The sequence below is a fragment of the Hyperoodon ampullatus genome, assembly GCF_949752795.1.
Source record: "Hyperoodon ampullatus genome assembly, chromosome: 11".
NCBI lineage: Eukaryota > Metazoa > Chordata > Mammalia > Artiodactyla > Ziphiidae > Hyperoodon > Hyperoodon ampullatus.
The window spans coordinates 14,826,023-14,844,392 of record NC_136924.1 but is presented as its reverse complement, the minus strand read 5'-3'; the positions used below and the strand labels follow the sequence as shown (position 1 = coordinate 14,844,392).

Here is an 18,370-nt window from a genome sequence, read left to right as displayed (position 1 = left end):
GAGAATTTGTTAGGAAAGCAAAATCTGGAGCCCACCCTTATCCTACTGAAACCCTGGAAGTGGGGCCCAGCAATCTGTATTTTAACAAGTCCTCTAGGCAATTTTGATGGATATTTAACCACATACCATGATTTGCAAACATCCCCATAACAGTTTCATAGCTGGATATTAATTGTACTTGCAAGTAATCTTTTCTAGTTCCTCATCATTAAGCATTTATTAAACATGGGATATTTTGGGGAGTGAGAGAGGTTGAATAGGTAAAATAGAGCTTAGGCTTGAATGCCAAACAGATATGAACGATAAAACTGTGTTTTCATCCTATAGGTTTAGATATAGGGGCATGATAACTGTTTAAAAGACTAACTGTAGCAGCAAAATGTAGAAGGGATTTGTTGTAGGAGATAATAGAATGAGAGAGAAACTCTAGGGGGTAGTGATTATAATTTGTGTAGGGAGACTCGAAGATCAGGAAGAAAAGGGGATCTGTAGAAGAAGAGGCTTTTCAAAGGAAGAGTTAATTGAACTCAGTTCACTGAAAGCTGGGGTGGACAGAATCAAAGATTTTTTAAGATCTCAGGCCCAGATGATTAAGATAATGGTAGTTGGGAAGGGAACTTTCTAATTAGGTAATAAGATGAATCCATTGTTGGGCATGTTAACTTTGAGGTCATACTTTAAAGGACATATATTGAGAAGGAAGAGTTGAGAGCTCATTTTTAGGTGGTTTAGAGTAAGAGGAGAACTTGAAAGTACATTTGTCCCTTGGTATTGGCAGGAGATTGGTTCTAGGACAAACCCCCCACACACACACCCAAGCCCCTACAGGGTACCAAAATCTGCGGATGCTCAGGTCCCTTACTGTCGGTCCTCTATCTGTGGGTTCCACGTTTGCAGATTCAACCAAGAATTGTGAAGAAAATTAAAATAATGCATTCATTCATTCTTGAAATGCTTACTGAATGTCTACCATGGGTCTGGCACAGTTCTGGGTTCTCAGGATATAGAAATGGACCAACCCATGCCCTGTATGCAGAACTAGTATTGTAGGTGGAGGGAGACAACAAATAAGTAAATAAATGAACAAGATAATTTCAGATAATACTGAGGGCCAGCAAAGAAAATAAAACAGAGTAACAGTAAAGAGTGACTAAGGGGTAGAGAATTTCTTTAGATGGAGAGTCAACGAAGACCTGAGGCGGTGACATGTGACAGAAATCAGTTGAAAAATGTGAAACATGTGAAAGATAGTTTCAGGAAGCCAAAAGTTGCTGGCATCACAGAGTGGCCAAGGAGAGTTGCAGGAAAACATATGAGAAGTTCATTGTGCTTTTCGCCCTTTTGGGGACTCTCCCATATGAAAGGTTTGGAGAGACAGGGTAGTGTATTTGAAGGAACATGGGCTTAGAGGCATCCCAACTCATTCATATCAGGCATCTGTGAGCTGTGTAGAAACCCCTCAATTTCTCTGAGGCTTATTCTCCATAGAGTAAGGAGCAATAACACCTCATGGGATTAAATTGTGATGATTAAATGAGAGAATGAGTTTAAAGCAACTAACGAAGTACTTAATGATAACTATTAATAATCCCTAACAGTTATGTGAAATACGGTTTCATTTAATAATGGTGAAAGTTAATGTCTCTTGATATACAAGTTTATTTAGAAGTTATACTTTCACTTTTTATCATACGAAATATTTTAAGGGCATGAAACTACAGTAAAAAATATTTTTGCAATTAAATGATATACTTTGATTAGCTACCTGTTGACACTTAGAAAGTATGCTTATATGCATAATACTCTCATATGGATTTTACTAATTTTAAATATTTTCTTCTTACAGATGTGTACGTCTCATGACTGATAGGAAGAAACTAGTCATGGGCCAAAGGTCAAGATACTTCTCTGGGAAATGCTGCTGATGCTCCTTTACAAAGTCATACAATGAGTGTTTGTTTTAAGAAAGATTTTCATATTTAAAAGATTTTCATCTTGGATATATATCAAGTGAAAATTAGAGTCTTTTGGGAAACATTTTCCTCCTGTTAAATTATACTTGTAATGGGCGACATGGCAAACAACTCGGTTGCATATGGTGGCGTAAAAAACTCTTTGAAGGAAGCTAATCATGATGGAGACTTTGGAATTACACTCGCAGAGCTGCGGGCTCTCATGGAGCTCAGGTCTACAGATGCATTACGAAAAATACAGGAAAGCTATGGAGATGTCTATGGAATTTGCGCCAGGTTAAAAACATCTCCCAATGAAGGTGAGTTTCATTACATTCATTTTTAGTACTTTGGCGAGTTCTGTAATTGGCTCATAAATAAGCATGCTTAGATTGTCTTGGCTGTTGTTTGATTATGCCATATTTTTCATGGCATTAAAGATTGGTGTAAAGTAACTTTAGATCAAAAAAAGTGTTGCAAATTAATTTACATATTTTAAGTTGATGGGAGGAAGTATTCTGTACTGTCGCACATATTGCTGCTTGTTTACGATAGCATGATTGTCTCTCCACTTGAGCTGGAATCAGGCTTGGTAGTTCCCAGGGGATTCAGTGGAACTAAACCCTGCTCACTATCCTTCATTTTGCCAGGCGGCTTAAAATAGCTTTCACTGCCAGTAGCTGACCAAGTTTGTTTTTTTTTCTTAACCTAAACTTTAACAGTTAGTTCAGAAGGTACCAGAGCAAATGGAGTAGATTAGATGGCAATTTTTAATTTAGCGGACATTTCCTTTGATTAAAAATAGTTTTCAATCTTCGAATTATATTCAGTTTCCCTGTGTTCAAAGAAATCTTTGGTTTCATAATTCTTGATCTGTAGTAAATTTCTTTGTGAAAAACAGAAACGTTCATTATGACTTCATTGCGTTATGGTCTTTGAAATAGTTTGAAGGGATAATCTTTATTTTATACTTTGATCATGTTGAATATAAAAGTAAGGTTAGGAAGTTTCCAAAAGGGATTTCCAAATTGCAAAGGAGGGGGGAAGGATACATGAGGATGAATGTTTGGTGATTACAATTTATTTTAGTAAGGAAGGGAAATTATTACTGCTAAATTTTAAAAGATATTAGTATATATTCCAAAGCCAATTCTAGAAAAATTGTGCTTCAGTGTTTTTCTTAACATTTTTCCTGAAACATCTTATGCCATGCCACTACTTGTGATAAATTTTAAAGTAATAGCAAAAAGTTATTTCCAAAGTTGTTAAAGAATTTTAAATCACACTAAAAGATTCTTTAAAACCTTTATGTAATTCTATGTGAATTTCTCATTGTTTTAATGGTAGGTAGTTACTTTAATTTTTCTGAGGTAGCATGGTCTTGAGGAAGCTAATGTCAGTATTCACATATATCCTAAAAGGGCTTCCTCAGATCAGTTGGAGTATATTCTTTTTTCTGTAAAGTCTTCCAGATTGTCTGGATCTTTTCCTCAAGTCAGAACCACTAGAAACATGGACTTCTCAGTTATACCTTAAATATGCTGCACCATTTTAAGAGCTGGACCCCTGCTGCTTAAATTGAGTGAATCAGGAACAGACCCATGGAGCTTTTAATAGATGTAATTTGACAAACTTTGGAGTTTGTTCAGTATGCAAATCTACTTTAAAATGTTAGCTAACTTCATATAACTTTAGAGATTTGTACATTAAGTTGCTATTCTCAATTGGTAGATTCATTAATTCAACCATATGTACATACTACATTTAATCTAAAACCTAATTTTGGATGTTTCATGATCACCAAATTGATAGGATATGTTAACATTAAAAACCCTCAATATTTATAACAACATCGTTTGTTCATAAAATCGATATTGGGGCTTCCCTGGCAGTGCAGTGGTTAAGAACCCGCCTGCCCATGCAGGGGACACGGGTTTGAGCCCTGGTCCGGGAAGATCCCACATGCGAGGGAGCAACTAAGCCTGTGCGCCACAACTACTGAGCCCTCATGCTGCAACTACTGAAGCCTGCGTGCCTAGAGCCCGTGCTCCTCAACAAGAGAAGCCACCGCAATGAGAAGCCCGTATGCCGCAACAAAGAGTAGCCCCCGCTCACCACAACTGTAGAAAGCCTGCGCGCAGCAACAAAGACCCAACGCAGCAAAAATAAATAAATAATTAGTTAATTTTTAAAAACCCGATATTGAACTTCACTTTGAAATCTGCACATATTTGCACTTCCCTCAACCATGTCTTTGTGTTTCCCTGCTGTTAGTTCTGAGAAGACAAAACTTCTGATTAACTAAAAACCCTTCCATTTCATTTTTAATGGACATTATTTGTTCATTTTTAATGGACATTATTTCTCTTTTGCGCTGCAGTTTCTTTTGTGTTGTTATTTTGGGCAGTTCTCCTTATATTGATTTTGGTTTAATTAGTGAAGTTTATTAAATTAACGGAAACTTTGCACCTAGTACAGTAGTTTTTAAGATTTAGGCAGGGGATGGTTATGTACCTCTTTGACGACATGGTGGAAGTTGTGGACAATCTCTAGAAATATTCACTCAACACTCAATTTTGTGTGTATCGTTGCTGCTTTGTGCTATTAAACAAGTGTGTGCCATTTTCCCCGTCTTTTATTCTTAGAAAATTCTTGCTCATCTTCTTCCTAGTATTGTGAATTTAATTTTTGTCAAAATTTGTACAAACTTTTGTCTCACTGTTTATATATATATAGTTTGTCATTTTGAAATATTCTTTTAAAGAATGTGAAAAAGCCATTGTAAGCATTATATTTGTGTTTACAGTCGTCATAAGAATAAATAAAAACAATAGCAGCTTTCACAAAAATGTTATTTCCAAAGGAACAGTTCTCGTTTAATTTAGAAATAATTCACTCAGAAGCTAATGAATATTTTGTCACTGATTAACTAGGCAAATGGTAACAAATGACTCATCCCTGGGAATAATCAGCTAGGAGTTTTTATGCCCAAGTAAAATGATCTAGACAATAAGTAGCCTTTTTTTAAGTATAATCTGCTTATAGTCAGGGAAAGTGAGATAACAGTGATTCTTTAAAGTACAGGAATTTTGGTTAGGTAAAACTGAAGTTTATCTGTCACTTTAGTTCTTTCATTCATTCATTCATTGACACACAGTCTTTCATCAGATCTAGGTTAATGATAGTCATATGTTTTATATACCCCCTAAAAAAAAGAATGTGTTAGCAGTTTTAACTGTAAGATAATCGTAAGTGTATAATTAAATTACATCCCAATTTCAGAGATGTTAATAAAATGTAAGAATGTGTGTGTTTTAGAATTGCTGAGATATTGTGTTTATTGGGTATCTCCTATCTTGTTGGCACTTACCTAGGCTCTGGGCATACATCCATGAATAAAACAAAACTGCCTTCCTTATTTTTACATGGGGAAGACAAGTTCACAAGACAAATGAGATGTGTAGTGTGTTAGTGATACATGCCTAAGAGAAAAATGAGTGGAGAAGGGAAATCAGAAATATTTGGGATGTAGATATTAGATTGCTCTAAAGTCTGGATGAACAATTAAAGATGTTTCTTAACAACAACAACAATAATAAGTAAAGCTTAGATAACGCTTTTTGTGCCAAATTGGTAGTTAGTACTTATAAATTTATATCAACTTACTTTATCCTCACAACAACCTTATCCTGTTTTACAGCCAAAGAACCCACAGCACAAAAAGGTTAAGCAACTTAGCTGAAGTCTCACAGCTCATAAGTCCAGAGGAGGGATTCAAACCTAGACAAAGGATATGCTTTTAACTACCGTAGTGTACTTCGTGTTATAAAAGTTCATCTCATTCAGCTTGCAAAAGAGTTGAGAGACTGAGAAAGAAGTACCTGTATTCTCTCGTCACGCGGGCCTCTCACTATTGTGGCCTCTCCCGTTGCGGAGCACAGGCTCCGGATGCGCAGGCTCAGCGGCCATGGCTCACGGGCCCAGCCGCTCCGCGGCATGTGGGATCTTCCCGGACCGGGGCACGAACACGTGTCCCCTGCATTGGCAGGCAGACTCTCAACCACTGCACCACCAGGGAAGCCCACAATAGTATTTTTTTGATGGCAGGAATTACATGATGAAAAAAAAAAATGGGGATTTAAGATTCTGTTTATTAGTTGGTCTTTAAAATATGCCCTCCTCAGGAAGTTGTACTTGTGTGCTTCCTCATTTGGCCTGCTAATTTATTGCTTGTTTTCTAGCAGAGCAGTGCTTTAACTTGATGTTAAGCATACTGTACGTGTACTGATCAATAGGAAGTGTTTTGAGCCAGATGTAATTTTCATATTAAAAACTTCCTAGTGGTTCTGATTAATTATTTTTACTCTTAAAAGAACTAGAACTGTAAATTTCAAGGTTAACTGGAATGAGATTTATTGCTTCATATTTTTGGTTTTATGTGTTAGCAAGCACCTATCTTATAGTCCTCAGAATCCAAGAATGTACTTTCATGGCAGAATAATCTTCTAATATCCTAACTGTATAAAACTGCCATTACAGTTTTGTTCTTCTGTATCATTGTTTCCCTACATTAACCTTCTTAGTCCTGTTCTAAACCATATTTCTTGATCTTTTTATTGTTACCCTAGCTTTTGGTATCTTTCCCATTTTAATGTGTTCCTATGTTATCTATATTATATTTTATATTGGATGGTAGAATAGACTCTCTAATAAGATTTACAGAATGCAAATCTCAGCCCTTGGTATCATTTATTATTCATAGTACTGTATCAAGCAAAGGATAAAAATGAATTCATAAAAATTAAAGATAGGTACTGAATGGTACTCTGTAAGAGGCATGACTTTATGGATTTGTAAAGGGCAGGAAAGCAAATGAGACACCAAGCTTTTTAAGTGGTAGTTGCTAAAATTAGGTAGACGAGAACAAAAAAACAAAGGAAATAAGGAAACAGTGGTAGAGAGAAGCAAAAGTAGTGTGTGGTAGGAAGCAGGGTAGAGTCAACAGCAGTTGTCCCTGGCTGACTAATGTTTCCATAATGTTTCAGATGGCAGTTTATATTTGCACTTGCTAGTAGTAAGGTTGTTGGTAATGGTGTGCTTTGACCATGTCTTCATGATGTAATACAATAAAATTGACATTCACACATGGAAATATATTTTAACTCTCGAAAGAAATCAGCCTTTTGCCCAGGATAAATCATTACTGACTTACAGGCTACTACAAGAACACTGTGATTCCCTGATGTATGTGTTTGGTCATACAGGTTGGTTTTAGGCATTCGACAAGGATTTGCATGGCCGTGGTGTGCCAGCCACGTATGTTTTAATACTTGTATACAGTTATCAGTGAGGGTTTTCTATCGATGATCCTGTGTGACCTTGTCCTAGAAATTTATTCCTGCTATAATAGAGAATTATATACCCCAATAAAATTTTTTTAGAAATAGAGAATTAGACATTTAATTTAAATCCTGCTCAGATGACCAGTTTTCATTGCTTATGAATTTTTTGAAGATAATTGTAACACTGACTACTTCTTCTCAAACCTTGTAGCATATATATTATTTTTTAAAGTTGTACTTGATAGAGCCTGAACTAACATCGCTTTGTTAGTTTTTTCAAGTTCAGTTTTCTGAGTACAATAGACATATTTCCTTCCCAAAGCATTCTCTTCTGCTTTCATAACACTATACTCTCAAGGTTTGCTTTCTTCCTTTCTGGCCCGTTTCATCCGCCTCCCGTGCTTTCCTTTCAGTGTTGGCAGGCCTTGTGTTTCTGTTCACGGTGCACTCTGCATTCTCCCTGGGTGATGCTCTCCACTTCTAAGACTTCACGTCTGACTCCGACATCTGTGGCTCCAGTCCAGGCTTTTCTCCCAGGCTTTGGGCTTTTTGAAAGCTCAGTTGCTTTTAGACATCTTCATTTTCTCAGCCTCTCCAAACTTTCCCTTCTGAAAGCATATTTCCTCTTTCCCCCTTTGCAGTGAAACTGTCATCCACCTTGCTAGATAGACTTGACTTTGATAGGAGTCTTTCACTTGTTCTCACTCACTGGGTCGACAAGACGTGGAAATTCTAACTCCTGTCTCTTAACTCAAGGGTGTCTGCTTCTCTACCTCCCCACCACCCTGCTTGAGGCTGCTGTCTTTCTCTTGCATAATTCAGGTAACAACATACTAACTGGTGTCTTTTCCTGTCTCCCTTCACGCTGCCCGTCAACTTTCCTGCTGAAAGCTGGCAGTGGTTTTACACTGCCCTTAGAAGGAAGTTCAGACTTCTCACTTAGGTTAACAAATTTCTTTGGGGTCTGGCTCCTGTTTACCTCATCTCACCTCATCTCATCTCTTTTTTCCAACTCTCCTCCTCAGTATTTGAGGCATAGCAAAATTTTCAGTTTTCTTAAATACTGTTGTGCCAAGCTCACTCTTGTTTCTGGTCCTGTTACATGCTGATCTTTTCACCTAAAACACTGTACCTCACCCTTCCTGTGACTGTCTCTCTTAATCGTTCCTGGGATCTCAAGTTTGGTATCTTAGAACTCCCCTGTCCACCCCAACCCCATAAATTTGGATTCTAGTTCCCTTTGCTGGCTTCCATTAACAGCCTCACCACCGCCATAGTATGTAACACACTGGCTTGTGATTAACTGATTACTTGTCAGGTCTGCCCCACCAAACTGTGAGTTCCTTGAAGGCAAGTGCCAGAGAAAGGCATCCTGTCTGACTCATTTCCCTTTGTATGTTTGTGCCCATCACATTATCTGGCCCATGGTTGGCATTCAGGAACTAAGCCTAAGTTTGAATTTAGACAGTGATTCACTTAAATTTGAGGGCAGTCTCCTTTTCTTTTGAAATTGAAAGTATGATGAGGGTATTAGTCTGTTTCTCAAGAAGAATGAACACAAACACAAATTTTCACGTACTTTCTTGATCTGTGTGTTTTCCTGTGGCGCTCACTTAAAGAATGCAGGCTATGGGCTTCCCTGGTGGCGCAGTGGTTGAGAGTCCGCCTGCCGATGCAGGGGACACGGGTTCATGCCCCGGTCTGGGAGGATCCCACATGCCGCGGAGCGGCTAGGCCCGTGAGCCATGGCCACTGAGCCTGTGCGTCCGGAGCCTGCGCTCTGCAAGGGGAGAGGCCACAACAGTGAGAGGCCCGCGTAACGCAAAAAAAAAAAAAAAAGAATGCAGGCTGGCTGCTGCCACCACTACCACTACTACACACACACACACACACACACACACACACACACACACACACACAAATACTGACATAATTTCAAGTACAGAATTTGATAAGATTAGGATGTGCTATGTAATAGCCATGATTTTCAGTTAAATCCACCTGCTTTCTATATTCCATTACTCTCCCCTCTTCATTTTCTAAAATTGAGACATGTTTTTATTAGCCCCAGCAGTTGAAATGCTACATTGTTTTTTCTTTTGGTAAAACATCAAGCTGTTGATAGAATTTGCATTTTATTCCGTTATCTATCCCTTTCACATATAAAGACAGTATTCTTGAGCCATTATCTATTCATAGAATGGTAGATCCAGACCCCAAAAGCATATATTCTGGGCTGGTTTTGTTTCTTCTCTTTGTCAGGCTAACTGGGCCGTAATGAGATCAATGCCCTTGGCCTTGTTGCTGCTACACTACAATCAGTGGAGCCAACAGGACTAGGCAGAAGATTCTCAGTATATTTATTCATAAGTTATTCTAAATGATTTGATATCATATCTCCTCTCCTTTTAAAACTAGGACCATGTAGCCTCATTACCAGTTCCAACTGCTTACCTTTCTCTTCCCCACAAACTTTGCTTTCTCCCCCCTCACAGTGGAGCCTCTTCCTACACCTATTATAGACTAACACCCACGCCCTGGATTCCGTTTACTCTGGCTTCTTCAAAGGCTTTGCTCTAGATTAACTAGCCTGTCTCTCCTGTATCACCAGTGTGGTCTTCTCTAGTTGGTCATTTCCATTGCTAAATAACTTGCCCTAATATCTGTCACTCATCTTTAAAAAGCAAAACGGGTTTTATTTACCCATTTTAATTCACCTTTACTGCTTTATCTTACTTTTACTGCTTTGTTTCTCTCCATTGCATCACACTCCTAGAAGAAGTTTCTGTACTCATTGTTTCCACTTAACTAATTCCCATTATCTGTCTAATTCTTTATAATCAGACTTTCTTCCATACCTCCACTGGAAGATTCCTTATCAAGGCCATCGGCCTCCATCTAGTGAAAGCCAGTTATCCATTCTCTGTCTTCATTTTACTCCACTTTTGTAACACCATTTGATATAATCAGCCACATCATCTTTTTTAAAACTCCCTTTCTGTAGTACTGCACGAATCTATTTGCAAGTGCATGTGTATGTGTATCCCCTTTTCTTCTCAGTTTCCTTTGGTGTTTTAAGAACCCTAGTTGATCTTCAAATCAAATGTTGGAGTGCTCCAAGGCTCTCGCCTCAGCCCTGCTTGCTTCTTGTCAACTTACTTCAGCTTTCTAGAAGCTCTCATTAGGCCCATGGCTCCAGAATCATCTGTATATTGAGGACTCTCTGGCTCAGATCTCTCTGTGAGTTCTGAATATGGCTAACCGGCTGTCTACTAGACATTCCCGCTTTTTTAATGGGCATCTCATGTTTAAATCGATAAAGCAGAACCATTAACTCCTGCCTCCCTTTTTCCACCCAAGTCTACGGTTCCCAAAGCCTGCCTATCTTGGTAAATGTCTCTATCATCCATCCACTTGAGTGCATGGACAAAAAAGAATCTAGGTATCATTCTTTATCCTTCTTTTCTTCTTTCCTCCACATCCAGTCCTTCAGCAAGTTCTGTCTGATCTCCTTACAAGATACCTGGCATATTCGGTGACTCTGCCTCCATTTCTTTCTTTCTTTTTTTTTTTTTTTTTTTAATTAATTAATTTATTTATTTGGCTGCTTTGGGTCTTTATTGCTGCGCGTGGGCTACTCTTCGTTGCAGTGCGCGAGCTTCTCATTACAGTGGCTTCTCTTGTGGAGCACGGGCTCTAGGCGCATGGGCTTCAATAGTTGTGGCATGCGGGCTCTAGAGCGCAGGCTCAGCAGCTGTGGCGCACGGGCTTAGTTGCTCTGTGGCACATTGGGATCTTCCTGGACCAGGGCTCGAACCCATGTCCCCTGCATTGGCAGGCGGATTCTTAACCACTGCGCCACCAGGGAAGTCCTCTGCCTCCATTTCTGAACCCAGATGGAAGCTACCACCATCTCTTACTTTGTACTGCAGCGGCCTCCCAGCTGGTCTTTTCCTCCACTCTCCAACTCTTCAGTTTCTCCTTCAGACAATTTAAATGAAATTAGTTATCACTACCCTGCTATAAAGCCTTCTAGTGGTTTCCATTGCACTTAGACTGAATGCCAGTCCTCTCTTCATACTATTTTAATTGTCTCTTTATTTGTCTTCCTCCAGTATAATATAAGCTTGCTGAATGTAAGACTTGTTTTGTCCACACTGGCTTTTTAGCAAGTAGAACAGTACCTGGAAGTAGCAGATTTTCAGTAAGTATCAGGAGTCGGGGGAGGGGGGACAGACTGCTGCAGAACTCTGAACTTCATTATATTTAGATTGTGTGGGTTTATTATTTTACATGAGTAGAAATCAGCTGTCCCCAACATGGAGTTAAAACCTATAGTGTTTAGTTTGTAACTTGTCTTTCTCCTTACTTACCTTAACTAACTGTTACCCTGTAGTTTATGGTTTATAAACTTTGTACCTTCTCCTTTGGTCCTTCCAAACTATCTGAGTTATACCAATAAATATTAATGCCCCCCCAACCCCAAAGGGGTTAAGTGACTTGCACAAGATTTCAGTAGGTGAATTGGAGCCTAGGTTTTCTAATTCCTAAACCAGACAGCTTTAGTGGTGCAGTGACCTAGGTGTGTGCTTGTATATGTGGTGGGAGCATAGGAAGAATTACGATAACCTTTGGATCGGCTGCTTTTTTCCTTATTCCCTCCAAGATACATTTTTAAGCGATCTTTAGCTTTATGGCTGTTCTTTTCAGCATTAACAAAATATTGGCCCCTGTTACAACCAGTATAAGTTAAGATTTAATCAACTATTTTTATAGTTGCAGTGGTGATATTTAAAACTGAGGTGTTATATGTAGTTAATGGTGGACTCCATTAAGGGCGAGTTAAACTGATAGAACCAGTATCTCAAACATATTTCTTAGAAAGAATTGGAGACTGACACAGGGAAGGATAGCAATCTTTTATTTTTGCTGTAAGGGCATTAAAATATAAGACAGAGCAAACCTACCCACTGTCTAATATCATCCTTTCATAAAAGAAAGGGTGTTTTATTTGAAAAGCAGTAAGCACATAATTTCAGAACATCTTAAATTATAGTTCTTTAAAACAAATACATTCTGTTTTGTGGAAAACCTCACTACATCGATTCCCTTATCCCCCGATTAAACCACAGACTGTTGTTAACTGTTTGCAGCCAGGATTGATGAGGGGCATTGCTCTTGCCTGAAGAAACAGTGTGTGGATTCTAAGTTATAATTTGCAAGTTTCCTCTCTCATACTGTCTTTCCCGCTAGTCGCAGTCAGTGCAGTCCTTCACTGCCTTTCTATCCATTGACTCTGACTCAAAGCCTAGAGCTCTGTGGAAGCTTTCAGTTGATGACTTTTGTCATCAGAAATCTAAGATGCTTTTTGAACTGCCTAGTGTGGACCCGACTGTGCCACAGTTGCTTGTGAAAACATTCTCTGGAAGCTTTTTGGTGTCTTTAACAAGTAAATAAGTAATTAATAAATAAAAAACCAAAGTAAATAATTACTTTAAGATCTGCATATTCATCTCTCATTGTTTGTTCTCATAAACCTCCTTTGTTTTCTCTCTTCTACTCTTTGCCCACCTCTGCATCTAGAGTAATAGCTAAAACACTTAAAGCCGAGAGCCTTACAGTGATCTGCTGTTTTCCTGTCTTTTTCCTTAGAATGAATTCTTGCCAAAAAATAAAGAGTTGAGGTTAAATTGATTATAAATTTAAATTTATAATGATAAATTAAAAGTCATGTCATCCTGGTATCTCTGTTCTCTTCTTCAGTGTTCTTTTCCTTTTTTAAAAATATTTACTTATTTATTTTTGGCTGTGTTGGATCTTTGCTGCTCCACGCGGGCTTTTCTCTAGTTGTGGCGAGTGGGGGCTGCTCTTTGTTCTGGTGCGCGGGCTTCTCACTGCGGTGGCTTCTCTTGTTGCAGGGCACGGGCTCTAGGCACACAGGCTTCAGTAGTTGTGGCACGTGGGCTCAGTAGCTGTGGCATGCGGGCTCAGTAGTTGTGGCCCGTGGGCTCTAGAGTGCAGGCTCAGTAGTTGTGGTGCACAGGCTTAGCTGCTTCGTGGCATGTGGGATCTTCCTGGACCACGGCTCGAACCTGTGCCCCCTGCATTGGCAGGCGGATTCTTAACCACCACGCCACCAGGGAAGTCTCTTCTTCAGTGTTCTTAAACTAAGGGAAAATGTCATTTGTCACTGCTGCCTGTGTTTTCATACTCCCACAATAATGTAAATATGTACATACTTTGCATTAGCTAGTTGGGATATATCTGGGCTCGACAGGATCAGCAGGATTAAATTAGAGAAGGACTTGCTTGGTAGGGTGAAGGAAAGGCAAATTTGATCATCCAGCTCTCTCTTAACTTTTTGCTTCACGGCTGTCTAATTCCATGCTCCAGGCAATAAATAATATGTCCTACAAGGTACCTTTTCCTTTACAGTGACGGTCAGTCAATAGCACTACCTGTTTCTTTAACTGGAAATAAATCCTAAAAAGTAAACTTGAAGGAAAGGCCATCCTAAGTCTCCTGTTGTTTTGTGACTTGCAAATCTTTTATCAATTGAAGTATAATAGACCTGTTTTTTGTTTGTTTGTTTTTGTTTTTGTTTTTTGGACCATGCCACGCCTTACAGGATCTTAGTTCCCCAACCAGAGATTGAACCTGAGCCCTGGCAGTGAAAGTCCTAACCACTGGACCGCCAGGGAATTCCCTATAACAGACCTTTTATAATAGAAGTTTTAGAGCTTATAGTGGATGAACTTTTCATTGTTCTTCAGCAAATAAGAATGAAAATAAAAGACTTTCACTTATTAAGTTAACCAAGATGCAATAAGTAAATCAAATAAATATCTTTATATACTTCCCTGCTTTTGGAGGAAAAATATCCTAAGTAAAGGTCAGGGAAATGTTTAATTCCAATATAAAACCATCAAACTCATATATCATTTCTGGTCTCTAGCAGTCTATAAGATGGTGTAAGACAGTATGATCAAAAACCAGCAGTTTGGAAAAGTGGAAATTCTTAGTTCAACCTTACGTCATCTACTTAAAATGTTCTCTTAAAGCATTGCACATGTTTTTTTGGTGATTTAAATTATGTACACTTAGTCTAACTCATGAGAATAAACCATTTTGATAGGGTCTTATGAATTGTGTCTAAATGTAACTAATCTAAAGTGTAGAGAATGTATGTGTTTTGAATAAAATATTTTCATTTGTAAGTAGTAAAACTGTTCACTTAAATTTATTTCTTTTTATTAGGTTTAAGTGGAAACCCTGCAGATATAGAGAGAAGAGAAGCTGTATTTGGAAAGAATTTTATACCTCCTAAAAAGCCAAAAACCTTTCTTCAATTAGTATGGGAAGCATTACAAGATGTCACTTTAATTATATTAGAAATTGCAGCCATAGTATCATTGGGCCTTTCTTTTTATCAACCTCCAGAAGGGGATAATGCACGTAAGTAAATTGGGCGGTGGGGAGGGAAGACTCTTATGTGTGATGCTAAGTTCAGTGCATTTGCTTGCTTAATACATAATACCAATAGCAGGCCACCTTTCATTAACTGCTTTGTACTGGATATCATTCTAATAGTGCTTTTAATAGTTCTTTAAATATATTACCTCAGGTAATTTTCCCAGTAACCCTATAAGATAGACAGTGTCACCTCCATTTTACAAGTGAGACACAGAGGTTAAGTAACCTACCCAAGTATGCATATTGCTGTTTCTGGCAAAGCACTAAGCCATATATATGATGTGTTATGTGTCACCATGATTTTTAAGTTCTTTAGAACACTATTGTGAAGTAATTAGTTTTTAATTTGGGTTTTTTTTTAATCTTTTGGAAAATCATTATGAAAGCAAAAATTTATTCTTTTCCCTAATCCATTACTTTTCAAGTTCTTAAAATGTTATATATATTTTTGTTATATACATGATTTGGATAATTTCCTTGCCATCTTAGAAATGTTTATGCTGCAGAGTATTCTGACCAGTGGAAGAATATAGAATGGTAACTCTGCTTTAACCTGTAACTGCACATGATTTTGTTTTTCTCTCATCTTTCTATGTCCTTCATTTCTCTCTTTTTTCTCTCTCTCTCTCTCTCTCTCTTTTTTTTTTTCTTTTGCTGCATTGGGTCTTCGTGTTGCGTGCAGGCTTTCTCTAGTTGCATCGAGCAGGGGCTGCTCTTTGTTGTGGTGCGCAGGCTTCTCATTGTGGTGGCTTCTCTTGTTGCGGAGCATGGGCTCTAGGGTGCGCGGACTTCAGTAGTTGTGGCACGCGGGCTCTAGAGCGCAGGCTCAGTAGTTGTGGCGCACCGGCTTAGTTGCTCCGGGGTATGTGGGATCTTCCTGGACCAGGGATTGAACCCATGTCCCCTGCATTGGCAGGCGGATTCTTAACCACTGTGCCACCAGGGAAGTACTCCTTCATTTCTCTTTTAAATTTCTTCTTCTTTTCCCTTAAAACAAATTATTTAAAATGGTTATTTCCAACATTACATTCTATAACTGCCTGGAGATCAAGCTTGGGTTTTGGTCACTATATGTAAATAGCTATAGAGGGAACCATTAGTATTTTATATATCAGAAGAGTGATTCACCAAAATATTTTTGTTTGTGAAAGCTTCATTCTTCTGCCTTTCAAGTTATTAAGAGTTTAATAAATATTTGCTAACTCTGAAAGTTGGCTTAGGTAATCATTTAAAGTAATTCTTTCAAAGGTATGCCTAGAACTCATGTGAGAGAGAACTTTTGGTGGGGGCAGGCGGGAGGAGGTAGTGGGTCACAGCATAAGCGAGTGGATCTGAGGCTGAAGTCTGTGGAGATCAGGATTTCTCAGAGGGGCACTGTTGACATTTTTCACCGGAACATTCATTGTCACCTTGGCAACCAAGAGTATCTCCAGTGGTAGCCAGGTATCCTATGCGGGGGGGAAAATTGCCTGCAGTTGAGAATCACTGATGTAGATACGAAAGGATTTAGGCAATATTCTTATCAGTATTGAGCCAAATTATTTTTTAAACTTTTATTTATTAAATAAACGGTACATGTTTTGCTGTTGAAAAATTAGGGGGGAAAATGACAATTCAAAGGAAATCATATTTACTGAAAATCCCACTTTTTAGAGATTATCATTTTGATATATATCCTCTGAGATTTTAAAAATGTTTTTGTGTATGTGTCTGTGGTGCTCATGTATATGTATGTGTGCACAAGTGGGTAGGTGTGAGGATGTGTAAGTGTTAAGTGTGTGTGTCTTTTCATCTGGAAAGGGAGGTGATATCATGTTTAGCAACATGCAGTTAAATTCTTTACTGCTTGGTTTATCCAACTGTCATTATAGAATACTGGGAATTGGTGTTCTAGACTTGAGTGCGTTAGCAGATGATTAAAAACTTTTTACTTTTAACATTTTTTCCCAAGACTATAAGAAAACTGAAGAAAAATATTTTCAGTGGGAGTAGGTTTTTTTTACTCACGGGATCTGGGCAAATCTTGGCATTTAGACTGCTTCATTTGTAGGGTATAGTGACAGGCCCATTTGCTTAAGGAGATAACTGGTATTAGATCCAACTGAGAAGATAACTAGAGTTGTTGGTGTCTTAAGGCCCTTTAAAGAGACTCAAAATCTACCAGAAGGTGTTAATAAACCATATAAAGGTATTTTTGCTCCATGGTAAAAGTTTAGTGTTTGCACTTTTTTAAAAAACACTTTTTAGTATATTTCATGTATCTTTTCATCATGTTATGTTTAACACTAAGAAGTGGATACTTGCTTAAAAGGAAATCCATTAATCGTAAATCTATAGTCATAGAAATCCAAATTATCAAAATTTCTTACTAGTACTGTTTAGTGTGAAAATAAGCACTATAACCCACATAAATCTATAGTCACTGTATGCAACTAGTGGTTCTCAAACTCTTTGGTCTCAGAACCCTTTTACACTCTCTAAGTATTGAGAACTCAAAAGAGGTTTTGATTATGTGAGTTATATCTGTAGGTATTTACTGTATTCTAAATTAAAACTGAGAAATTTAAAAATATTCATCAGTGCATTTAAAAATAATAAATATTATAATATATAATTATAATTACTATAATTATTAATGAAGTTTGAAATGAAATAATGAAGAGTAGTGGTGTTTGTAACGTCATTGTATCTCATTGAGTTCTGGCTTAATTGAAGATAACTGGATTCTCATCTGCTTCTGCATTCATTTTGTTGTATTTAGCACATGTAATGTAGTCTTTGGAAAGTTTCACTATACATTCATGAAATATGAGGCAAAGTAGCATCTTAGTGTTGTTCTAAAAATAGTTTTGGCCTCGAGGATCCCCCTGGAGTTCCTAAACAACACTTTGAGAACTGCTTTTTTATGCTATTAATATATACACTTGATATACCACCCAGGAATCACGTAGGGGATTTTAGAATGGCATATTTGCCCTGTGGTAGAGAGCATAGGCTGAATTTAGATGGTGTGTACCTCTCAGGCGAATATATTTACAAGGGAGCACCTTTAGTAAAAATCGATTTTTATTATTGTATTTACACTTGGACTTTACTGAAAACATTATTAAAATACTTTTTTTTTCCCATGTGTAACTGGTAAACTACAGTCCTTTCCTAAGTTTGATTTTGATATTACTTTCTTTTTTCCCTGCAGCTCCCTTAAAAATTTGTGATGGTCATCAGTAGGAAAAAGATTCAGTTTCTAGAAATACTTTAATACTGTCTATTTCAAGATCATTCTAACTTCATCTGTGTAATATAAAGTAGAACTATATATGAAATGAAATATGTCACTAACTTGTTTCACACTCTCTTTTGAAATATTCAGTAGTTTAGTTATAAATACATATGCATATGAGATTTAAAGCTGAAAATTAAATAATCATCTCACAATTCCTTTCCCTTAAACATCTGTTGCATTGTCTTTAAACTTTTTTGGTTATTTACCCTATAAAGAAAAGATATGAGCACATGTCTCCAAATGATGCATTTATGAATTATATATATTTAAAGTTATTTATACTGTGAGCATTTTAAAACATATACACAAATAGAAATTAA

At 37.7% G+C, this 18,370-nt stretch overlaps 1 protein-coding gene across 16 annotated transcripts in view; it reads left to right on the top strand.

The window, feature by feature from the left end:
• Positions 1–2,064: 2,064 nt before the first annotated feature.
• ATP2B1 (ATPase plasma membrane Ca2+ transporting 1) overlaps positions 2,065–18,370 on the top strand; it is a gene marked incomplete at both ends in the record, with an annotated part of 71,840 nt that continues 55,534 nt past the window's right edge. For 14 of the 16 annotated variants that reach the window (XM_079714292.1, XM_079714290.1, XM_079714288.1 and 11 more), the window contains 2 exons: positions 2,065–2,272; positions 14,552–14,749. In XM_079714292.1, the coding sequence (XP_079570418.1) occupies positions 2,065–2,272; positions 14,552–14,749 (406 nt within the window). The remainder of the gene's footprint in view (positions 2,273–14,551; positions 14,750–18,370) is intronic. The other 2 variants (XM_079714291.1, XM_079714301.1) reach the window with 1 other exon arrangement.